The sequence below is a fragment of the Dendropsophus ebraccatus genome, chromosome 12 (genome assembly GCF_027789765.1).
Source record: "Dendropsophus ebraccatus isolate aDenEbr1 chromosome 12, aDenEbr1.pat, whole genome shotgun sequence".
NCBI lineage: Eukaryota > Metazoa > Chordata > Amphibia > Anura > Hylidae > Dendropsophus > Dendropsophus ebraccatus.
In genome coordinates, this window is record NC_091465.1 from 85907230 (window position 1) to 85919936 (window position 12707).

Below are 12707 nucleotides of genomic sequence, written 5' to 3' on the forward strand. Positions count from 1 at the left end.
CACTGTACCATTTACCCATTGGTGACCCTATATCTTTCTCTTCTCATGATTTAGATCACCAGCCCATTCCTGCCTGGAAACTTCCAGAACTTTGCCCTTGTAAACCGCCAGCGCAGTGTCCGCATCACTACTGGATTTGTTGTGGAGATGTCCACACAGGGGCCGCAGCTCTCATATCGACAGTTTGACCAGCTGGGGCAGGAGTCCTTTTACTGGCAGCTTCCTGAGAGCTACCAGGGGGATAAGGTAATGACTGGGGGGGGGGGTCTGACAATGGTGGGAGCCTTTTCTCCAAACTCTGCACTGAGTAGGTGGAGAACATAATAATGACACCTGCAACAGAAGCCCGGCCCGGCAGTAATGTGGAAATCCTGGCCTGGAGCCCAGCTGCCCAGTAATGTGGAAATCTTGGCCCCAAGCTCCGGTGGCCCAGTAATGTGAAAATCCCAGCCCAGAGCCCCGCAGCCCAGTAATGTGGAAATCCCGGCCCAGAGCCTGGCGACCCAGTAATGGGAAAGCCCAGCCCGGACCTCCGGCGACCCAGTAATGTGGAAATCCTGGCCTGGAGCTGGCAGCCCAGTAATGTGCAAATCTCGGCCCCAAGCTCCGGGGACCCAGTAATGTGGAAATCTCTGCCCCAAGCTCCGGGGACCCAGTAATGTGGAAATCCTGGCCTGGAGCCCGGCGGCCCAGTAATGTGGAAATCCCGGCCCAGAGCCCGGCGGCCCAGTAATGTGGAAATCCCGGCCCAGAGCCCCGCAGCCCAGTAATGTGGAAATCCCGGCCCAAAGCCCGGCGACCCAGTAATGGGAAAGCCCAGCCCGGACCTCCGGCGACCCAGTAATGTGGAAATCTCGGCCCCAAGCTCCGTTGACCCAGTAATGTGGAAGGTGGGAGCTTGGCAGGTCTGGCACATCATATGATATGGTTTCTGGAGACCTCTGAAACCAGACGTTTCAGGGCCTGGCACACAGATATAAATGTATAAATAGGGCACATTCATTGCTGTACCTGTCAGGTGGTAAATGTACCTTATATGTGGATAATATGATGATAATCTCTTCAGCTGTGCTTGATGGTTACAACTTCATACACTGAGGCATAGTCTTATTGATGGTTACACCCCTTGCATATACAGAGGCGCAGTCTTATTGATGGTGACCCCCTCTGCATACACAGAGGCACAGCCTTATTGATGGTTACAGCAGCAAAACTGCTTCCCCCAGCAACATATGTAACCTAGGCTGTCCTCCTCCATTCTTACTAGCTTGGGGTAGGATAACTCACTTAGGACTTGTTCACAGGTAAAATTAGAAGCAGAAAATTCAGCCTCAAAATTATATATGGAGAGAGATTGCTTACATGCTGCCCATGCAGGTCTATATTTTCTATATTAGAGGGCTTGATTTACAACTTAGACTGCTCAGCAGTGCTCTGTAATGTCCTCCATGATGCTTTTGCTGTAGTGATATTGGGAAGCAGGGTCACCTATTCTGTGTGTGCGTGTGCCGTGGTTAGGAGACATCATAGCAGACAGTCTTCTTCCACTAGCTCAGGGACAGCTAAATATTAGAGATGGAGCCTACAAAAGTGGTGAAAAATACCAAATACAAGTGATATTATGGCCAGATGTGGTGCTGCCTCTCATGTATACACACAGGAGAGCTTTTCTGAAGAGTTACCTGCAAAGACAGCTATGTGTGATGGACACGGCAGTTCTAATCCATGTAGAGCAGCTGTGCAGTCCTGGGCTCTATACCCTGCACCATCGGGCATGAGAAGTGCCAGTGTGTGCCCACAGGGTCAGCAGTGCCGGTGTGTGTGCCCACAGGGTTAGCAGTGCCGGTGTGTGTGCCCACAGGGTCAGCAGTGCCGGTGTGTGTGCCCACAGGGTCAGCAGTGCCGGTGTGTGTGCCCACAGGGTCAGCAGTGCCGGTGTGTGTGCCCACAGGGTCAGCAGTGCCGGTGTGTGTGCCCACAGGGTCAGCAGTGCCGGTGTGTGTGCCCACAGGGTCAGCAGTGCCGGTGTGTGTGCCCACAGGGCCAGCAGTGCCGGTGTGTGTGCCCAAAGGGTCAGCAGTGCCGGTGTGTGTGCCCACAGGGTCAGCAGTGCCGGTGTGTGTGCCCACAGGGTCAGCAGTGCCGGTGTGTGTGCCCACAGGGCCAGCAGTGCCGGTGTGTGTGCCCACAGGGTCAGCAGTGCCGGTGTGTGTGCCCACAGGGTCAGCAGTGCCGGTGTGTGTGCCCACAGGGTCAGCAGTGCCGGTGTGTGTGCCCACAGGGTCAGCAGTGCCGGTGTGTGTGCCCACAGGGTCAGCAGTGCCGGTGTGTGTGCCCACAGGGTCAGCAGTGCCGGTGTGTGTGCCCACAGGGCCAGCAGTGCCGGTGTGTGTGCCCACAGGGTCAGCAGTGCCGGTGTGTGTGCCCACAGGGTCAGCAGTGCCGGTGTGTGCCCACAGGGCCAGCAGTGCCGGTGTGTGTGCCCACAGGGCCAGCAGTTTCTCTCTCTGACAGACCTACTGTGCTGCAGCCCCCTATATAGCTGAAGCCACGCCCCTGACTAAACCAGACCAGACCGGTTTATACTGACTGTAGCCTTAGGGACTTTCCTACCCTGTGTTCTCTCATATACTGAGGGGAAACCATCGCCATATTAAAGTCTATAAGGAATAATAATGTTACATGATGTTAATGGCGGACAACAGTCAGCGCCATTGATTTTAATGCCTCAAATAAAGTCACCTAGTGATTCCATTCAGGCTGTATACACTAATGATGGGGAGCGTTCAGCCCTCCAGCATAACTACAATTCCCATCATGCCTGGACAGCCAAATATTTAGCACTGATTTACCTGGATGTGAGAGCACAGCAGATCGGGCTGTCGAGTCCGACAATGTTACATATTGCTGTCCGCCATTCCATCAAAATCTGTGCAAAAATGGCGCCATTTTACCTCAATCCAAAACACACAAAAACAAAACAAAAAAACCCCGCAATGTGTGTGAAAATAGCCTTTGCAGTATTGTATGTGGGTTATAAGAAGACCGCCAGGTGGTGGGGGTATTGATTACAGAGGTCACATGATATTGCACTATTGAACTCAATGACCCCCCCGGTCCTCTTATACTTATCCTATATGGCGTCTGGTCCCGGTGATTCTGTCACAGGCTGATCTCGTCTCTTCTTTTTGTCTGCTCAGCGGGAGATGCTCTTCGCTCGTATGCGGCGGGCCCACAAGGTATTAGACGGTGCTGCATGGTGCTTTTTGTGGTGAAATTCCCTGGCATGGAGTGTATTGTGCGGGAGATTACATATATACCCTAACAGCAGCACATGTACTTCTCGATCACTCCGTGTATTGGGGAGGGGGGTTCGACACTGTTGTCAGTACTAAGACCTGGATTTGCTGTGAATTTCTGTAATTGGTGTTCAAGAGTGATGGCGGAGTGATCATGGCCGCTTTATGGTCGTGATCATCAGTCAAACATGTCCCCTCCTCACCGCCTCCTGGGTTATGATCCCACCCCAGTATACGTGATTCTTTACTGATCCTGCCCCAGTATACCTGATCCTCTGATCTTACTGCCTGATATACCCAATCATTTAATAATAGCAGATCCCCCAGCGATCCACCCCAGCTTACCTGATCCTCTCCCCTTTGCATGCTGGGTGTTTTTTATGGTTCGGATCCTGTAATGGTCCTGGCCTACTGTGCATGGACTCTAGACTGATGTAGGTACTGAACCTGTACACCCAGCAGAACGAGTCATCTCTAACTGAAGAAGAAATGCGCAGAAAATTTGCTTCTGAGGCTCTAGGAGAAACCCATGACCCCCAGCCTCGAGTCCGGCGACAAGCCCAGGTAGCCGAGTTTTATTGGCCGGTTTTGTCTTGAAATGCATGCCGTTGTGCCCATTCTGGGGTCCTCAACCTTGGCCCTTGGCTCCTGTCCTGCTTTTACCTTCTTACAATCTGTCTGCAATCTGTCTACCTCTCACTACTCTAGAGGGCATGTGTGATGCATGGTGAGTGATGATGTGACCTCTTATCTCGGCATATAACTATATGAGGTGCTGCTTATCTGTGTATATAACCCTATATGAGGTGCTGTGTATCTATATAACTATATGAGGTGCTGCGTATCTCTGTATATAACTCTATATGGGGTGCTGCGTATCTCTGTATATAACTATTTGAGATGCTGCGTATCTCTGTATATAACTCTATATGAGGTGCTGCGTATCTCTGTATATAACCCTATATGAGGTGCTGCGTATCTCTGTATATAACCCTATATGAGGTGCTGCGTATCTCTGTATATAACCCTATATGAGGTGCTGCGTATCTCTGTATATAACTATTTGAGATGCTGCGTATCTCTGTATATAACCCTATATGAGATGCTGCGTATCTCTGTATATAACCCTATATGAGGTGCTGCGTATCTCTGTATATAACCCTATATGAGGTGCTGCGTATCTCTGTATATAACCCTATATGAAGTGCTGCGTATCTCTGTATATAACCCTATATGAGGTGCTGCGTATCTCTGTATATAACTATTTGAGATGCTGCGTATCTCTGTATATAACCCTATATGAGGTGCTGCGTATCTCTGTATATAACCCTATATGAGGTGCTGCGTATCTCTGTATATAACCCTATATGAGGTGCTGCGTATCTCTGTATATAACCCTATATGAGGTGCTGCGTATCTCTGTATATAACTATTTGAGATGCTGCGTATCTCTGTATATAACCCTATATGAGGTGCTGCGTATCTCTGTATATAACCCTATATGAGGTGCTGCGTATCTCTGTATATAACCCTATATGAGGTGCTGCGTATCTCTGTATATAACCCTATATGAGGTGCCGCTTATCTCTATAACTGTATGTGAGATGTCGTGTACCTCTCTGTCTCTCTGTTTCCATCTTGTCTCTGGCCTCCTCTGTTTATTTCCTTTCCTTTGCTTCCTGCATCTTTGGATCTAGATGGATAAAAAGCAGGAAGATATGGACCGTGAGATCTGGGCGCTCATCTCCAGCTTTTCCTCCGATCCCTCACAAAACAAGACAAATGTATCAGGGGAGGCCTCAGTCCTCCCGCCGCCGTCATCTGTACTTGCACCTGCAGGTCCTCCCTCTGTGCGCCGCCAGCGTGCTCATGACATTGCGCAGTCTCAGGGAAGAACTCACACGTTTCCTTTGTCTGGTGCCCCGGGCCACTCGCCCCAGAGGGCTTCACACGAGGTACGAGGCCTGTATGCCCACAGCTGGACTCCTGTCCCGTACGCCCCCTGTGTGCTCGCTGTCATTGTGTATTACTGCGCCGTATCCTTCTGTTCCATAACCCTCCATTTCCGTACCCCAAGGCCGGAGCCGCAACGCGGTCATCTCGCCAGGACTCCACGAATGTCCTGATCTCTCAGACACCGGGATTGAGAGGAGCCGAAAAGGTACAAGGGCCCCTGTGTGCTGTGGTTGGTGCATGGGGCGTGGACATGGGTCGTATACAGTGCGGTAGTAGATGGTTGTTCTCACGTCTGTATCGTGCTCTGTTCTCTTCTCAGTACTCTCTGATCTACAAGGGCTTCTCTTTGTTCCCTGAAGGGGTTTTCTACTGGTCCTTGCCTAAGGTTTTCCTTGGGGATAAGGTAAAGACACTGCCGGCCCGTTGTGCTCTCCCTGTAAGATCAGGCCTTGCTCCCTATCGTTGTGATCCCCCTTAGCAAGACCTCAATGGTTTTCTAAGGTTAGATAGTCAGCCGATCCCACCGAAATCGCTGGAGCAGATGACCACCTAAATGTCAGTGATACGAACAAACATTGAGCCAACAGCTGTCTGACATGTACGGCCAACTTAAGCCTCGTCCATTACCGAAATCTGCAGAATTCCAGAACTCTTGTGTTGTTATCACAGGTGACGTCTTACGGTGGAACGCTCCGCTATACCCTGACCTACACATCCGGAATACGGGGATCGCCGCTGCCTGATGCCGACGTGCAGATCATGGTAAGACCTGAGCCTCGGCTTTTCTTTGCTGTCATGATTGATGTGTAATACTAAGGTCTGCAGCCATGATGGAGCATGAGATGCTGTTTGGCCTCTGGGACTTGGTGCCATGATGGAGGCTCACGTCATTCCATAGCAGACCAATGAGATGAGAGCCTGGCATCTACCCAACCAGTAATAACTGTTTCTGTGTTCATTTGCAGGGTAATGACATCACTTTGGTGGCCTATCAGACTGAAATGCGCCCGCGTGAGAGCAAAACGTTTGAGATTGCATTCAAAGAGGTGAGACCATGCCGGAACATCTCCATCGATGAGCCGAACCGTGACCACTATAGGTTTCATATCCCCTTTACTCTTTCCGCAGAGTCAATGGAAGCGTCCAGATGGGCAGCAGGCAACGCGGGAGCATCTGATGATGGCACTGGCGGATCTAGATGAGATTCTTATTCGGGCATCTTACTCCACGGACATGATATCTGCTGGCATTACTGCTGTGAGCATGGAGACTGCCGGCCCCTCATTCACCAGCCTGCCTCAGGCCCTGGAGGTGGAGGAGTGCCGCTGTCCCCCCGGTTACAGAGGATTGTCCTGCCAGGTAAGGCCATACGGATACGGAGTAATGTCCTGTGTGCTGATCTGCCCTGACGTCAGGTTATTAAAGATTTATCTCTATGCCAGGACTGTGCACCCGGCTACACCCGCACCGGAGGAGGCTTGTACCTCGGTCACTGTGAACCCTGTGATTGTAATGGACACTCAGAGACTTGTCACCCAGAGACCGGTGTCTGCTCGGTAAGTGTTGTCCAACGATGTTTGACTGTTGCCCTAGGATATGGTGGTAGGGGGCCCTAAGACATTACAGGAACAATTTGGACCTTCACCATATGATGTATGTACCAGAGGAAGAGCCTGTAACCCAGCAGCTTCAGAAGTAGAGACATAGTTTGGAAGCCTCAAGAGTGAAGATGTAGCCCAAGAGCCTCAGGAGTGGTGAGATGTGAGAAGTAGAAATGTGGCCTGGAAGCCTTGGAGGTAGAGACCTAGCCCAGGAGCCTTGGGAATTGAAATGTAGCTCGGGAGCCTTTGGAGTGGTGAGGTAGCTCGGAAGTAGAAACATGGCCATGGAGCCTGGGGGGAAGAGCAGTAGCCCAGGAACCTCGGGAATAGAAACGTTGCCCGGAAGCCTTGAGAATGAAGACGTAGCCCAGGAGCTTTGGGAGTAGAGATAAAGATCGGGCGTAGAAACATGGCTCGGAAGCCTTGGTAGTGGAGATGTAGCCCCGAAGCCTCGGAAGTGGAGACAGAGCCCAGGAGCTTCGGGGGAAGAGATGTACTCTGAGAACCTCGGGAGTAAAAAAGTGGTTCAGGAGTAGAGACGTAGCTTGGGAGCCTTGGGAGAGGAGACGTAGCCTGGGAAACTTCTGTCTCCATCTTATATTTCACAGTATTTTTTGCTCAGAAATTCTTCCTTCAGTGGTAACTTTCCTTTTCCTAGGTCTGTCTGCACAACACGGCCGGCGAGTTCTGTGACAAGTGTGCCCCAGGATTCTATGGTGATGCCACAGCGGGAACCCCTGAGGATTGTCAGCCCTGTGCATGCCCACTGAGCGACCCAGAGAACCAGTAAGTATGACCGCAGCTTACTATAATATCCTGTTCCTCATGATCATCGTAGCTGCAGTATTATATCCTCCTTCGACTCCTCACTATAGTATTATATCCCTCTCCTCACCACTGTAGTATTATATCTTCTTCATCATTGTTGTTACTTTAGTTTTATATTCTCATCTTCACTGTATTATATGCCCATCACCGTTGTTGTAGTATTATATCCTCCTCATCTTCGCTGCAATATAGTATCAGGCAGTAGCTTGTGGCATCTTGCATTGTGTCAGTTGTGGTGTGTATTATTTTGTAATATTTTCTTGTATAATTGTGTGTCCAGGTTTTCTAAGACTTGTGAGACGGACGGTGCTGGTGGCTACAGGTGCACGGCCTGCCCCCTGGGGTACACAGGGCAGTACTGCGAGAGGTCAGTCCAGGGTTGAGCCAGGCTTTTGTTTGCCCCCTTCCGGTACAACAGCCCCATAAATCGGCTACAGCTCATCCCTATGACCCCTATAGATGGGTCCGTCCTTGCATGTTTGTCCTCTGTACATACAGAAGACTGGGGTAGGACCACATTTCCTTCCTCTAATTCCATTTCCTACTATGTTCTTTTTTGTCAGACTTAAACATTAGTGAGTTTACCAAGGTCACCCCTTGTGGTAGTTCCCCCTGTATCCCATGCCCACCCTGTATGGTCGTTCCCCCTGTATCCCATGCCCGCCCTGAATGGTGGTTCCCCCTGTATCCCATGCCCACCCTGTATGGTGGTTCCCCCTGTATCCCATGCCCACCCTGTATGGTGGTTCCCCCTGTATCCCATGCCCACCCTATATGGTGGTTCCCCCTGTATCCCATGCCCACCCTGTATGGTGGTTCCCCCTGTATCCCATGCCCGCCCTGTATGGTGGTTCCCCCTGTATCCCATGCCCGCCCTGAATGGTGGTTCCCCCTGTATCCCATGCCCGCCCTGTATGGTGTTTCCCCCTGTATCCCATGCCCACCCTGTATGGTGGTTCCCCCTGTATCCCATGCCCACCCTGTATGGTGGTTCCCCCTGTATCCCATGCCCGCCCTGTATGGTGGTTCCCCCTGTATCCCATGCCCGCCCTGTATGGTGTTTCCCCCTGTATCCCATGCCCACCCTGTATGGTGGTTCCCCCTGTATCCCATGCCCACCCTGTATGGTGGTTCCCCCTGTATCCCATGCCCACCCTGTATGGTGGTTCCCCCTGTATCCCATGCCCGCCCTGTATGGTGGTTCTCCCTGTACCTGGACATCCACCAGTTGTTGTGCCCGCAGTGACCTTATCGTCTTGTCTTCTGTGACAGGTGCACTCCAGGCTACACCGGTAACCCCAGCATCCGTGGACAGAAATGTCTCCCAGAGGGTAAGAACTCTCCGTCACCCACACCCTTACTGTTACAGAGATGTACACTGTGCTGGAGGTTACATCGATCCCACTTCTATTTCAGACAGACGATCAAACTTTATTGTCCAGATTCACCCAGAGAAGAAAACAGTGGCTGCTGGTAGTGATGCCAGTCTCAGGTGCCATGGAAGTGGGGACCCTCCTTATTACTACTTCTGGTCACGGGAAGATGGGCGACCTCTCCCTTCAACCACTCACCTGAGGGACAGAGGTAAATCTGAACCTGAAATAGATGCAGCATATGTATCACCTGCACATGATAGGTCCTGATACTGGCTCTCAGTCTGTGCATGTGATATGTCCCGATGTGAGGTTGGGCATAGTCTCCATGTGTGATATGTCCCGATGTGAGGTTGGGCATAGTCTCCATGTGTGATATGTCCCGATGTGAGGTTGGGCATAGTCTCCATGTGTGATATGTCCCGATGTCAGGTTGGGCATAGTCTCCTAGTGTGATGTGTCCCGATGTCAGGTTGGGCATAGTCTCCATGTGTGATATGTCCCAATGTCAGGTTGGGCATAGTCTCCATGTGTGATATGTCCCGATGTCAGGTTGGGCATAGTCTCCTAGTGTGATGTTTCCCAATGTCAGGTTGGGCATAGTCTCCATGTGTGATATGTCCCAATGTCAGGTTGGGCATAGTCTCCATGTGTGATGTGTCCCGGTGTCAGGTTGGGCATAGTCTCCTAGTGTGATGTGTCCCGGTGTCAGGTTGGGCATAGTCTCCATGTGTGATGTGTCCCGATGTCAGGTTGGGCATAGTCTCCATGTGTGATGTGTCCCGATGTCAGGTTGGGCATAGTCTCCATGTGTGATATGTCCCAATGTCAGGTTGGGCATAGTCTCCATGTGTGATGTGTCCCGATGTCAGGTTGGGCATAGTCTCCATGTGTGATGTGTCCCGATGTCAGGTTGGGCATAGTCTTCTAATGTGGAATGTCATGAGTTTCCTCATATGATACATCCTGATGTCAGCTCAGGCAGAGTCTTCTTATGTGATATGTGAGGTCAGGCAGAGTCTTCTTATGTGATATGTGAGGTCAGGCAGAGTCTTCTTATGTGATATGTGAGGTCAGGCATGGTCTTCTCATGTAATATGTCCCGATGTTGGGTGGTACAGTGTCTCCTCTTGTGGTATGTCCTGGTATTGGCACAGGCAGAGACATATGGCGCTGACCATATCCGGCTGTAGATGGTTGATAATCATTGACTTGTTCTAACTAGAAATCATCAGAATCTGTTTCAGGTTTTCCATTTTCCTCGGTTGGGATTGGATATTAGCAGTTACATAGAGTTTATTTTCCGAGCAAAATCTATATGGAACAACACCATATAGATAAAAGATGATTTGGCTGTGATTCGGCTCTCCCCACCCATCACCACCTGTCCTCTTCTCTCTCAGGTGAGACTCTGCACTTCCCCAACCTGCAGCCCTCCGATTCTGGAGTCTATATCTGTACCTGCCGCAACTATCAGTATGTGAACACCAGCAGAGCCGAGATCATCGTCCACGGTGAGTCCGACGTCCTGCGTCCGCCTTGTATTCCTATAAACCTTTTGTGACTGTGGGTGGGGAGAAACCTATGATGCCCCAAGCAATCTGCTCACTTTCTTTCCTGTTCTCAGTGATCAGTACCCCAAAAATGTCACCGCTGATCTGTATACAGTCCCTGAGCTTTACGTGCAGCCTCAGGGCATTGGGAAGCATCACCTAGAAATGTGCTAGTGACGGGCAGATAGGGCTGGGGTAGAACAGGGCCGTAATGTGCGCCCATCTGTATTCCTGTATTGTTCTGTATATAACATTCACACCATTTGCTTTGTGCTGCCGTTACCTGGGATTCTTCACATCAGGCAGCACCAAGGTTGGTTCCTTGCTTGTGTTTTCTTATTTCTTATCATCCCCACAGTCCCTACCCGTTCCCATAGTCCCTGTCCGTTCCCTTAGTTCTTGCCCATCCCCACAGTCCCCTATCCATCTCCGCAGTCCCTATCCATCCCCACAGTCCCCTATCCATCTCCGCAGTCCCTCCCCATCCCCACAGCCCCTCCCCATCCTTGTGCTCTCAGCCCTTCTCCATAGTCCCAAATCCTGTGAATATGTTACTGGTTTCTTCCATAGATTTCCTGTGTACTGTAATGTCTCCCAGTGCTTGGCCCACAGGGTTGAAGACCCCTACAGGACTGTTATAAGGGGCCATCTCTTAGGGGTTGTTTGGGTCGGGCTGCATGTACTAGTACATAGTGAAGGGGAGTCTCACCTGTGAAATAAACATTGCTGATCTTGATCCATCCTGCAGCCGTTGCCGTGAGGCCCATCACAGTGACTGTGGAGGAGCAGAGGATCCAGAGTGTCCGGCAGGGCGCAGACGTCACCTTTATATGTACAGCCAAGAGCACGGTGAGTGTGGCGGGGACAAGGACTGCAGACCCCCCATATAGCAATGTATGGGAGACGTCCTGACTGGGGTGACATGAGGCCACCTCTCACCTGCTGTGCCCTGCAGCCCCTCTCACTCATGGTTCTGGATAGTTAGTGCAGCTTTCTTTTCTTCCCCAGTCCCCGGCTTACACCTTGGTGTGGACACGCCAGAACAATGGGAAACTGCCAGAGAGAGCAATGGACTTCAATGGCATTCTGACCATCCGCAACGTGCAGCCAGAAGACGCCGGCATTTACATCTGCACCGGATCCAATATGTTTGACATGGACGAGGGCAATGCAACGCTCTATGTTCAAGGTTGGTGAAAGAGTCACCATTAAACCCCTCCATCCTCCATCCATGCATGGTGCTATGGCTCCCTTCCTCTTTGCTTGCACACCTGGTAAGCGACCTGTGCAGAGTCCTCCTGCGCGGCTCCTTCTCTTGGTTTTAGGCTTTGTGCATTGGCTGCGATGGCGTCTTCCTCTCCGGACCTGTCTCTCCGCTTCCTGCCCTAACACCACAGATGTCTGCATGCTGGATTGAAGCCTCTGTCTCTCCTCTGTCCTCTCAATCAGCCCTCGGGACTCTTCCCTAACGTGATTGGACGCTCGTGCTGCCTGGGCCCGGGTCACATGATTAGAGAGGGCAAAATAAACCACCGCTAGTGCACCTTGCTCCCCCCCGCAATCACTCCGCCTCTTTGTCGCTTTATGTGCTCAGCTACTGCTCCCTCCCTGCACACCATGACGTCTTGTGTTTTTTTATTTCTGAAATAAAATGTGTTTGTTTTCCAAAAATGTGAACTGGATCTTAGAGTTCTGCTGCGGAGCGCCAGGAGCATGCCCACACTCACAGCCGGCACTCGACCCCAATATAAAACATTATAACATCATCCTTTCCATGCAGATATGATCTCTGTATAATGTCGAGTAGCTTTTTAGCTGCTTTACTTGACTTTACCACATCCACAGCCAAAGCTGTGGTGAGCATGCCCACACTAGTATCTACCCAGAAGGTATCCAACCTCTATATCACTGACACTTTGTAGCATTGTGCTGTTTTCTACATAATCTCTGTATTAAGATTAATAACTTTATAGCTGCTTTATTTCATTTTACCACATTCATACCCAAAGCTGCAGTGAGCATGCCCACACTCACTTGTGTGCAGCAGTCATTCAACCCCAACGTATTACAGACGCTGATTTCTTTACATTGTTCAGT

General features: G+C 50.8%; 1 protein-coding gene across 15 annotated transcripts in view; it reads left to right on the top strand.

Moving 5' to 3' along the window:
- Positions 1 to 12707, top strand: part of HSPG2 (heparan sulfate proteoglycan 2) — a 110263-nt gene that overhangs the window by 63948 nt on the left and 33608 nt on the right. For 9 of the 15 annotated variants that reach the window (XM_069946849.1, XM_069946843.1, XM_069946848.1 and 6 more), the window contains 17 exons: positions 55 to 246; positions 3201 to 3239; positions 3759 to 3863; positions 4997 to 5254; positions 5377 to 5460; positions 5575 to 5658; positions 5925 to 6017; positions 6221 to 6301; positions 6384 to 6614; positions 6698 to 6811; positions 7515 to 7642; positions 7965 to 8051; positions 8957 to 9015; positions 9101 to 9268; positions 10461 to 10571; positions 11359 to 11459; positions 11619 to 11799. In XM_069946849.1, coding sequence (XP_069802950.1) covers positions 55 to 246; positions 3201 to 3239; positions 3759 to 3863; positions 4997 to 5254; positions 5377 to 5460; positions 5575 to 5658; positions 5925 to 6017; positions 6221 to 6301; positions 6384 to 6614; positions 6698 to 6811; positions 7515 to 7642; positions 7965 to 8051; positions 8957 to 9015; positions 9101 to 9268; positions 10461 to 10571; positions 11359 to 11459; positions 11619 to 11799 — 2116 coding nt within the window. The remainder of the gene's footprint in view (positions 1 to 54; positions 247 to 3200; positions 3240 to 3758; positions 3864 to 4996; positions 5255 to 5376; positions 5461 to 5574; positions 5659 to 5924; positions 6018 to 6220; positions 6302 to 6383; positions 6615 to 6697; positions 6812 to 7514; positions 7643 to 7964; positions 8052 to 8956; positions 9016 to 9100; positions 9269 to 10460; positions 10572 to 11358; positions 11460 to 11618; positions 11800 to 12707) is intronic. The other 6 variants (XM_069946854.1, XM_069946856.1, XM_069946855.1 and 3 more) reach the window with 2 other exon arrangements.